General features: G+C 43.4%; 2 protein-coding genes across 2 annotated transcripts in view; one reads left to right on the top strand and one right to left on the bottom strand.

Annotated features, from left to right (window-relative positions):
* Positions 1-3,155: 3,155 nt before the first annotated feature.
* On the bottom strand, positions 3,156-8,936 carry TM2D2 (TM2 domain containing 2). The gene is made up of 4 exons (XM_006765560.2): positions 8,585-8,936; positions 7,656-7,743; positions 5,565-5,680; positions 3,156-4,013 (listed from the first exon to the last, which is right to left on the bottom strand). The coding sequence occupies exons 1-4, from the start codon at positions 8,809-8,811 to the stop codon at positions 3,800-3,802; spliced, it is 645 nt and encodes a 214-aa protein (XP_006765623.1). The 5' UTR covers positions 8,812-8,936; the 3' UTR covers positions 3,156-3,799.
* A 248-nt stretch (positions 8,937-9,184) lies between these two features.
* ADAM9 (ADAM metallopeptidase domain 9) overlaps positions 9,185-11,921 on the top strand; it is a 110,307-nt gene continuing 107,570 nt past the window's right edge. Inside the window, 1 exon segment of the mRNA XM_006765559.2 lies at positions 9,185-9,507. Coding sequence (XP_006765622.1) covers positions 9,387-9,507 — 121 coding nt within the window. The 5' untranslated portion in view covers positions 9,185-9,386.

Here is an 11,921-nt window from a genome sequence, read left to right as displayed (position 1 = left end):
GAAGACGTTTTCTTGGGTATTCTATTTCATCTGTTTTGATATTAGAGATTAATTAGAAAAGAATTGTTTTCACAAACTAGGATCCATCCTATCAGAGTCTAGGGCAGTTTTCAGAGGATACTTTAATACTTAACAAGTATAAACAATGTCCTATGCTTCATGTTAAAGCTTTGCATTCATTACCTTATTCAACTCTCCTACTTGAGGAGGATGTGATTATAATCCCCAATTTATAGAAAGGGAAATTGATGATTAGGAAATACGTTTGTTCTCTATTTCCTTCCAGATTTATTTTCTGCATTTTTCTCCCCTGTTCTGCACCCTGAGGTCCAGTCTCTAAGTGAGATAGGATATGTGGCGAAATAGATACAAGAAATAGATATAATCGATAAAAGCTACAGGAATTGTGAAGAAGATAGTAAGATCCCCCCCCCCCCCCCCCACCACACACACACACTTGGGGACTATTAGGTTTGGGGTGTACTGCTAAGAAGCTTTGCTAAGCAAGTGGAAGAAGGATGTGGTGCCAGGAAGTCTGAGAAGCTGAGAAAATTTTACTTAAAGATAGGAACAACTGAAAAAAAAGGCAGTTTCTAATTTAACCTTGACAGAAGGACACTTTGGTATTGTTAAACTTCTCTATAGCCACAAACACTCTCTCTCTCTCTCTCTCTCTCTCACACACACACACACACACACACACCAGGGGTCCTACTGTGCACCCAGACCTGCCTCCTGGGTTTGGCCATTTGGGCAAAGTCTGGGCAGCCCCATTGGCTGCCTGGACCTGGGCGTCCCCTGTGAAGCCTGGTCCCTGGGGAGGTGAGTGCCCTCCCTTTGGAAGGGCACAGGAGCCACAGCAGCCTGGTGTTGTGGGGATGGGCTGGCTGGTTTGGGGAAGGAAGGAACCCCTGTCCTCCAAAAACAACAAGGGATTTCCAGACCTATGCAGAGTGTCTCTGAGCCCTCCCATGACACACGCTTCACCCCTCTGGCTCTGTCCCCAGCCGCCACACTCTGGCCCTTGAAGCAGTTGGCCACACTGTGGAACTGAGTGACAGTGGCCCCGGTGGTGGGAGCCAGGTGTTCCTTGCTCTTCTTGTCCAGCTGAGAACAGACGGAGCCCAGGCAGTGGTGGGCACTTTTTTAACAGCTCCTGGGAAGGAGGGGAGTGTCACCGGGCTCTCTCACACTCGGGACCAGCATCCAGTCAACCCTCTCCCCAGTCCCAGGGAGCGTCCCTGGTCAGTGCTAGAGTCAGGAAGCAGAGCAACACACACACACACACACACACACACACACACAACTATCTTGCAAATATTAAGAAACAACCTGAATCCAGAGTGCAAAGAAAATCAAATTTTTAATACTATTCCCTTACACGATCAGTTTTTCGGGTTGCATCACATTTGGCCAGGGTTTATGGATACAGAGGATGGATATCATTGATAAGTCAAAATGAAACTGACCACTGTGGATTGTCATAGAAGATTATTAAAGACTCACAAGTTATCACTCTAGCAGTGGAAACAACTTTGGTCTCCAACAGCTTTTCTGACTGCGAGAGAACTTCTATAAAAGATACTTCAATAAATTAAAAACTTTACCTTTTTACCCAAGCTCTTCCTCCTGGCAACACTAATGATTTCAGTCTGAAACTGCCAAAATGTATTCTTTTTTTTAAATAAAAGAAAATAGGTTTTGATGGGGTTTGTGACTTATCTTTAATAAAATTTAAAAAAAGTTGTGAGATGAGGCAGAATTTGTGGCTTAAGGTAGTATATTTTTTTGGGTAAGATTTAAATTTCAGTTTGTTTACAGGACTTCTCTTAGAAGTGAGTTTTAAAAAAATATTACATCAATAGACCCCCTTAAAACCTATGTAAAATTTTATGTGTGTGTGCATTTTTCTGGGAAGGGTCTAGTTTCTTCATGACCACAATTTAAAAAATACTGCCTTAGAGTACAGAGATTATGAATAAAAATCTACCAACTATTACTGCAAACAAGGTTGGGATCAGTGTGGTACAGAACTTTTAAGACAGAATAATCTCTTAATATTTACATAATTGCCATCATTTAATAATATCAGAAGAGTTGGTAATCATATTAATCAGGGGTAATAAAGCTGAAATTTTTAGGAAAGCCATTTCATAATGATAGAGCATATTCAGTTATTTTGTGATTTTTTTTTTTTAAAAAAATATGTTCTTTTATTATGCCCTGACTGGGAATCGAACCATGACCTTCTGGTTCATTGGTTGATGCTCAACCATTGAGCCACACCAATCAGTTAACTGTGATTCTTGGTCTTTAAGTCAATTATTATGAAACTAAACTTTGAGCAATTCTACCTTGATTGTTTCTAGAGTTTATAACTTATTCCAAATAACAGGATCTTAATTTGACTTATCCATAAAATCCCCCCTTTACTTTGTATTTAACAGTTCTTTACAACTTAGATTGAAAAGGATGGGAACTAAGTTTTTAAAACCACTTATTATTCAAAGCATTTCCTTTATTCCCAGTGAACTGGGAATGCAAAAGCTCGGCTGTGGCTCTTTCTCTATGGCTGACTCTGTAACCCACAGTGAGAACTTCTGGTACCAAGCTTATTGCACTGTTTCTCTTTCTCCCCACAAATCACATCCTAAATCCACCTGGTACTCAGTAATAATATCCTTTAAGAGTCTGTTTTTCTTTCCAAGAGCACAATGTTCCCCACCTTATCTTATGTAATTGTGAAGAACAGTTTTATAGTCATTTGAAATCTTTCTTACCAGCCTACAACATGAGTTCTCTAAATTGGTAAATACTACTTTTTATTTTATTTTTTATTGGTTTCAGAGAGGAAGCGAGAGGGAGAGATAGAAACAGCAATGATGATAAAGAATCATCAATCAGCTACCTTCTGCATGCCCCATACTGGGGATCAAGCTCGCAACCTAGGCATGTGCCCTGACCAGGAATCAAACTGTGACTTCCTGGTTCATGGGTCGATGCTCACACTGAGCCACATTGATTAGGCTAAATACTACTTTTTAGACAGGAAAATTCTGCCAAGAGGACAGACTAACCCAGACAGATCTTAAATACTGTTGGCTTTCAAACCATAATTGGAATGAAAAAAATATCTTCATGTATATATTTCTTTGTATATATTGCCTCGTCAGCATAATAATGGCTAAACAATAGGGTTTATTAATAGGATAGTTTACTTCAACCAGTTTTCAGGGAAACAAATATAATTTTGAGTTTCACTCTACCTACTGAGAATATCCAAACAGTGTTCCAGGTTGGTAGAATTTATTCTGCAGTTTAAATTCGGAATTTCAGTGTGTATTAAAATGCATGGCCATTTCTACTTTTGCTGAAGCTTTCCATTGGTTCTGCTTCAGTCCTCCTGTGCATGAGACTCGGGGTCACAAAAGGCACAAAGCTAACAATGTTCACTTCGCCCATCCTGTTGGGTCCACTTGCTCCAAAGGATTGAAGATATAGCCATGTGCAGAAGTAAAGAGTATAGAAACCCTTCTGCAGCTTATAAATTAGTTGCTAGATTTATATTTTGTACATGAGAAAAGGTATAAACTTGGTTCCCACAACAGTGTTTGCTTGCCATTTCTAGTCAGCAAGGTAATATTTGGGTTGCAAATCCACAATCCAAAGAAATCTTCCTAACCAATCTATTCCCTCCAAGAGGGCAAGTAATGGTCAGGTCTGATATCAAGGAAGAGTTTTGAGCCTGTAGAGATGAATTCCGAAGACTTGCCTCTCTGGGCCATAACCGCAGCTCTTTTTAGTAAACAGTGCACCAATTGCTGCCATCACTTGGCATCAGCCCTCCAGTAATAAGTAATATAAGGTCAACAAACCACCAAATCCCAAGTCCTCCAAGTGTCAATAGTTTCCCTACTGCTGTGCCAGTGTGTCCCAGACAGAAACGATCCACTCCAAAACATCCCAGGAAGAAAGAGTAGAGCAAAGTGGTTATGAAATAGTGTCCGGTATACCTAGACAAAAGGAATTAAAAGGAAGATGTTTACCACATGAAAATTAAAACACTTCATGTACAGTGAAAAGATGACGCAGCTAGTTCCTCTGTGGCAGTGGTTCTCAACCTCTGGCCCTTTAAATACAGTCCTCATGTTGTGCCCCAACCATAAAATTATTTTCGTTGCCACTTCATAACTGTAATGTTGCTACTGTTATGAATCGTAATGTAAATATCTGATATGCAGGATGGTCTTAGGCGACCCCTGTGAAAGGGTCGTTCGACTGCCAAAGGGGTTGCGACCCACAGGTTGAGAACTGCTGCTCTGTGGCCTCTTATTCCCTTACCCCTCTCGTTCGACTGCCAAAGGGGTTGCGACCCACAGGTTGAGACCGCTGGTCTGTGGCCTCTTATTCCCTTACCCCTGCCACCCCCCTCCATAAGATCTCTTGTAGGTCTAGACCAGCGATTTTCAACCTTTTTCATTTCACGCACACATTGACTAATTACTAAAATTCTGCAGCACAGCAATCTACTGATCTGACAAAAAAATAAATATAATTTCAATTCATTCAAATTGGATGTCTCTTGTTGTGTTGGCTGTTGTCATGTTTTTATTTGACAAAATCTAAGGGAAAAGAGGTCAGTGCTCCTGGCTAAATAATCAGGTATTGCATGCTTTAAGAATTCTTGTGGCACACCAGGGTGCTGTGGCTCGCGGTTGAAAATCACCGGTCTAGAGTCTCAAAAGCGAAATTGCTAAGATATGGAGGACCTGTAAAACAAATGTTGAGTTGGACTGGACAGGAAATTATCAAGCACGTTAGCACAACAGGCATCCTGGCAGGAGTGGAGTCTGGGCCCCACTCATCCCCACACAGGCTCCTTTCCTGAGGCTGCAGTTCTGAATGTGGTTCTTCAATGAAGTGTCTTCCTTCCTTACATGAAACACTGATCTCCTTGTACCTTTTTTTGCTGTCTTGTGGCAACTAAAAACGGGGACATCTTCATAAAGACTTCTGTTTTACATACTGTGATGATACGCAATAGCAATAGCAGTTACTCTAATATTATCACTAAACCTAGTCATAGACTCTTCACTAGCAAGTGGTAGAAGTAAATTCTGTGCCTTCAAGCAGAACTTAGAGAAATAAGCCTAATTCTTTTTAAGATAAACTTATTTTCAGTGAGAGAAGTCCATACTTTTCATGATAAAACCTTTATTCCTGAAATACTAAGGCTATTTTCTCAGGATTTCTGCCTGTCATGGGAATTCTGGAGCTAGATGCTCTGTCCAACTCCTTCATTTTGTGATGAGGGATAGAGAGTCTGGGTGCCCAAAGGTACGTAGGTAGTTGGTGAAAGAGACATTTAGGACTTACGGCCTCTGGTCTGAAGGCCAGAGTCCTCTCTGTTATACCTATATTCCCCCATCCATGGATTATGCACAGAGTAATCCTGATGCCCATTTAACACTTAAGGTAAAAGAAACAGTCACACCAAGAGATCACAAGGAAAAGAGCTCTACCTCCATCCAACTATCAATTACCCCATTCAAAATAACACTTACTTTATACAAGGTTTATTCTCTCGTAGGAAGGTCCTAGGACTGGCACACTCAATCCCATCCAGGGCCCTGCACTGGACTGACGTGTGCTCCACATCACTGTAGGCCTGACCACCGAACTGTGGAGTAACAACCAAAACAAAAGAAAGCAAAAACTCAATAAGCAAGTAACACAAAATACATCTTTGTATCAATTAACAAACGCTGACTCAGGATGATAACTATTTTAATGAAGTTGGGGTAAAGCTGTGCTAAAGAACAAGGAATTTAGTGACATACTTTGAATGATTGTAAATTAATCCATCCTAAATGTACATTGCTTTAAATAAACTCTTGTGTTTTTTTCTTCTTTTTTTCACTGGCTTCTTTAATAATAAAGTTTAAAAATGTATACTCAGTTTCATTAAATGCCATTTAGAATAGATGGACACAATGCTTTAATTATCCTTTATTTATAGAAAAAAGAGCATACTACTGAGCATTTGGGAATGGGTATCTAAAAAGTTGACCTTATATTAGAAGTCTGTTTTATATATATTATAAATGAACATAACTAGGAAAGAACTCAGCATACTACTGAGCACTTGGGAATGGGTATCTAAAAAGTTGACCTTATATTAGAAGTCTGTTTTATATATATTATAAATGAACATAACTAGGAAAGAACTCAGAATATCAACTGACTCAGGACTTTATTTAGGTCATGACTGTGTGATGAACAGATATTTGTAGTACATCTACAGTATGTTTAAATTCCAGCAAAGAACTTCAGAATAGGACCTCTGACCCTTTGTGTAACTGAATTCTAAAAGAGTAATAAGCACAGCTGTACATTCTCTACTGACACCTTATTAAATGCATCACTATTGTTTTTGTTGGAGCATTTCTCAAAGGGAAGAGAGTAGGAAAAACGATGCTTATTCCTTGTACTCTCCCAGGGACTCAGGTACCTGAGCGCTGCCAGTCCTCTAGGACTTTGGGGAAGTGAGTTTGAGGGCCTTGACAGGATCAATTCAGTTTTTAATTAAAATATTTACAATTACGTGATCTCTAAACAATGCTAACTCAAACTTTTATCCATAAATATCGATAGGATAAAATCTCACTGTACTGAGAATATTTATTTATACTTGATTACAATATAAGTTGTCTTTTTAGTTTTAGTACTTCCAGGTTTATTCCTCTGTATCTGATTTAGTACAAAGAATATTTTCCCATGGGGGGTGAGGGCATGTGCTGAGGAGTGGGAGCGGCCGGGGAGAGGTCAATGGGGGGAAAAAGGAGACTAACATAATACTTTAAACAATAAAGAATTTAAAAAAGAGTAAAAAAAATATTTTCTCATAATTTTGTTACACCTGTCTTGATTTGCATTATACAGCAAATATAACATAATGGGTGCGTCCTTAATGGGGAGAACGCACATGAATTTCACTAGTTTTTGGGAGTCTGACTAGGCCAGTGATGGTGAACCCATGACACGCATGCCAGAGGTGACACGCAAACTCATTTTTTTGGTTGATTTTTCTTTGTTAAATGGCATGTAAATATATAAAATAAATATCAAAAATATAAGTCTTTGTTTTACTATGGTTTCAAATATCAAAAAATTTCTATATGTGACATGGCACCTGAGTTAAGTTAGGGTTTTTCAAAATGCTGACATGCCAAGCTCAAAAGGTTCGCCATCACTGGACTAGGCAATGTGCACCTAGCTTTAGAGATATTATTAATGGAACCAAATAGCTTCTCTCCATTCAAAGAGGCCATTGTTACTAAAGGCTTCTCCTTGAATCCTATAATCTCCTACAAAGACATCCTATATAATAAAAGCCTAATATGCAGATTGACTGAACAGCGAAATGACCAGTGCTATGACATGCACTGACCACCAGGGGGCAGATGCTCAACACAGGAGCTGCCCCCAGCCCACAGGGGTGGGGAAGGGACATTCCCCTGCAGATTGGCCCTGATTGCTGGCCAGGCCTAGGGGTCCTACCTATGCACGAGTTTCGAGCATCCGGCCTCTAATATTCTAATAAGACCCTGCACATTTCTGGATGAGTTTGCTTACAAAACAAAACAAAAACCCACCTTGAGACAACCATAACCAAGTTCCTGGGATGCAGTTGCATTTCCAACATGATCCACTGGGTCTTCACATTCTATGAATTCATCAGGTCTATAAATCACCAGTAAGATCATGATCATCACATGGTCTTTGCAATTCGCTGCTTACATGTATACAATCAAAACAGGCAAGAGACATCTCTTCAAGTTTTCTGGGGTTTAATCTCACTCTGATTCTTCCCCAAGACAGATGGTGTCAATCAGACTGAAGCACGGCAGGCCAGACAGACAGCCATCCATCCAAATGACCCGTTCATTGGGGCAGGGGTTGTTTCTGGTCCTATTTCTGCTCGGATTCTACTGCTGCCATAGCTTCAACTCTTCTCTGGGAAAACATCCGCAAGGCTATGGGAGCAAGATTAAGGCCAAAGGATTCCCAGTTCCCCTTGAATTTCCCAAACGCCTTTTCTTACTTGACTAAAAAGAGATGTTAAAAAATGACTTGGTTTTGTAACGGTAAGAATGTTTCTTTCTCTCCCCCACCCCCGGAAGTACCTTGTAGGCAGGGGCAAGTAATTTACTTCATTTGTGGCTCACACAGCACCAGCCCCTACGAAGGAATCTCTTTCGGGTCAAACCGGGGACAGAGAAGGCACCACCTCCTACCCTACCCTTCTTCCGGAGGCTGTATGATGTCACGCCTCCCTAGTCCTCCTCCTTCGGGATCCCAAAGGACCTGTCACCCACACCCCAGGTTTCCCCGTGCACCGAGTCGAGGACTGAGAAACCTGCATGATATTTACCTCCCGCGTGTGGACTATCAGGTCCTCCGGTGGGGAGGGTCCGGGAAAAACCCCCAAAGCATCCTTCCTCTCCTCCTCCCCCAACACAACACCCCCTCTATCCCTTGCCCTCTCGCCATCTCCACCTGTCTCGACGACTGGGTAGCTTACAGGAAAGAGCACAGGATGACTGGAGAGGTGGGGTCGCCATATTCCCAGCTGGGAGCGCCAGCGGAGACCTCCGGGTGGGCGGCGCCAGCGGACGTGAGCTCGGGCTCCGCGGTAGCGTTGAACGAGTGGCTCCGAGAGACACAATGCAGCAGAAGCAGATTCCCCAGCAGCAAGGCCGCCTGGCCGCAGAGAAGTAAGTAACTCACCGGGCAACCGCCCAGCACCATCTTCCCGGGCCCAGCGGCGGACACCGGGCCTCCGCAACCACAAGCCCCGGCAGGCACCGGGATCCGAGCCCTGCCAGGTCAGGCCTCTTCCGCAGCCCCGCTCTTCGCTGCCAAACAGCCAATGGACGCGCAGCCCGGCGCCCCGCCCCCAAGCCCCAGAAAACCAATCACAAGAGGCTGCGCAGGGGGGCGGGGCTGCGCTTTGCTTCGGCTCCTCAATGCCTCTTGGGAGTCTCACGCTCCTCCTCTTTCTGCTCTGAGCGCTTCCTCCAATCGGTTCCTCCGACGCCCGCAGGAGGCGGGGCTGGGAGTGGAAACGGGCGCGGACAGTGGGTGGGCGGGGCAGCCGAGTGCGGCTGGCGGCGTCCAGATAGCAATTCCAGTTCTCGCCGGGGACTCGCTTTTTCCCTACGTCAGCGGTAGCGAGCGCGAAGTCGGGAGCGAGCTCGGACAAATAGCGTCAGTGGCGAGCGCGTGTTCGTCCCCGGGCGCGCGCGTCCCTGCCAGCTCTGGGGCCCCGGCGGGGTTGGGGAGGGATGGAGCGGACGGCGGCAGGAGCGACCGAATGCTGAGCAATGGAACCTGCGGAATCGGCCGCGATGGGATCCCGCGCGGGCTCGCCCTTTGGGACACTCCGCTTCCAGTGGCTGCTGTTGTTGGGCTTGGTGGGCCCAGTCCTCAGCTGGGCGCGGCCAGGTGGGTGTCCGCCCCCGGGGACCCTTGGGGTTGCCGTTTCCTAGGGCGGGGACGCTCGGAGCCACCCCGAGGTGCCTGGGAGTGGAGGGGCCTGGCCTGGCGACTGGACTCGGGGTCGGGAGGCGGAGCCGCCCCAGCTGTGTGTGTGGGTGGACAGTGCCCAGACCCGAGGGTTGGGGGTCTGGCGCCCCGAGCCCTTCTGGGCAACCGGTCTCCTGTCGGATCCCTCTTACTCCGCCTCCTGTTTGACAGAGCCGTTTGCGGGGCTCCCACCCCCCCGCATGCCGCGCCAAGCTGGGTCCCCCGGATTCTCTCCAGGCTACTCTGGATCCGGCTCTGACCTCGGGGAGTCTGCTGGGTGCGCGCCGAGGGTGTGTTCCTATGTAAACTGTTCTGAGACTTGGGGCTTGGACTTGCTTGTGAAGTTAGTGTCACTTGGAGAGAGGCCGGGAGGTGAGGGGACTTTGGGTCCCGGTTATCAGGATTTGAAAATTGGACGTTCATTCGATCAGCGGGGTCACCCAGAGCTGATCAGTAGGTACCCAGAGCTAAATTTAGTGATGGAATAAAGGTGTGTGTGTGTGTGCGCGCGCGGGCTCAGTTTTCTTGGGCCATTTTGTTGTAGTAAGACTACTTCTTTTTGGAACCGAAGGGCTACATTTCTTTGGCCAGTCTTCTATCTGCGTTTTTCCTGGGTTTGTAATGTCTTAAATCCTGCTCTGCTGAAGTTACAGGTCTTACGTAAACTTGCTTCTGAATTGTAAAGCTTCCCTTGGATACGTAAGGCGTTATTTAATATTGGAGGCGCCCAAACGTAGTGGAAGCAGATCGCCAACACTCTAGCTTCTTTCTGGACACAACTTTATTTTGGCTCTTGTGTTAAATTGTTGTTTGCATGTCTACATTTCCCTTATCAGTTATAGAGTATGATGGAGAATGGTGTGTTGGTTTTTTTTTTTTTTTTTTTTTTTACACTAAATCATTGCCTTGAGAATTGTTCAAAGGTGATGACGGAAAATTTCAATGCAGGCTGGCTGACCTTCAGGAATCTAATTACATTTTTTTCTTATCTTTGGTTTGTTCTTTTTCAATTAAATGAATTTGTCCCATTGCAGGGATTTTGAAGCTCTAAGTGAAACTTTATTGAATGGGAAGCAACTAAGTATTTTCTGGTTAAGATTATTTTTGCCGTGACATTCTAGGTGGTTAACATTTACCACTATTTAAGGTGAAGTAGTTTATACATCTGGAGTTTTAATAATCTATGATTCAATGTGATTGCAAATATAACCAAGACCATAAATATATATGTGTATGTATGTATATATATATATATACATATAATTTTTTTACACAAAAACAAACTCTTTGTTTCATTTATTTACTTTTCCCCTTTTTACTCAATTTTTGGGGTGACACTGGTTAACAAAATATACAGGTTTCAGGCTCACAATTCCACAGCACATCATCTGTACACTGTATTGTGTGTTCACCGCACCAAGTCTCCTTCCATCACCATTTATTCCCCCTTATACTCCCCTCCACCTCCCCCCTCCCTGCAATCCCTACATTGTTGTCCATGTGCATGATTTTTTAGTTTTTTTCTTAATCACTCCACCCCCTCCAAGAGCCCTGAGCCTGCTATCTAACACTATATATATATTTTTAAAATAATAATTTATTATTGAAAGTATTACACACGTCCCCTTTTTTCCTCCATTGACCGCCTCCAGCCCTCTCCTACCCCACCTCAGGCCTTTAGCACCCTATTATGTGTGTCCATGGATTATGCATATATGCATACAAGGTGTAAGACTATATTTTTAATGTTAGTATATGTATATATATGTGAGTACATGAAACAGTTTATTCTTGTTTATTTATTAGTTATTGTATTATTTTCCATAAGGACAAGTGTAAGTCTGCTTTTGCCCATCCCTGTATATAGTTGTATGGACTATCCTTGTGGTTTTTAACCGTGGCTTTTAACAGTTTATGGCCTCACTTAATTAAGCATGTGTATGCTTTCAAAATTTTGTCAGTGTTTATCAAACGCCTATAAACATCATGCTGAATTCTTGTAGAGGGGCAAAGGATGACTAAATGTGCTAAGTCTAGGTGAGGAATGTTGGGGAAGGTTTCACTGTGAAAGTGATATTTGAACTCATCTGTATTGGTGAATGTTCAAGTAAAGGGATAGGTGTTGTAATGTACCCCGCGAATCACAGAAGGACGCCTCAGGAAGTCGAATTAAAGAGTCACATTTATTGCAAATCCGGGACTATGAGGGGCGATTTCCTAAATCTCATAGCGATAAGATGACCGCAATACCAGATTTATATAGGCAAAGATCACAAAGGTATTGATTACATCCCAGGGTTTGGAATGAGGAACCTGATTTGCAAAAAGCAGTT

Source organism: Myotis davidii, unplaced genomic scaffold (genome assembly GCF_000327345.1).
Source record: "Myotis davidii unplaced genomic scaffold, ASM32734v1 scaffold93, whole genome shotgun sequence".
Taxonomy (NCBI): domain Eukaryota; kingdom Metazoa; phylum Chordata; class Mammalia; order Chiroptera; family Vespertilionidae; genus Myotis; species Myotis davidii.
Note: the sequence above shows the minus strand (reverse complement) of the source record. Positions and strands in the feature narration are given on the sequence as shown.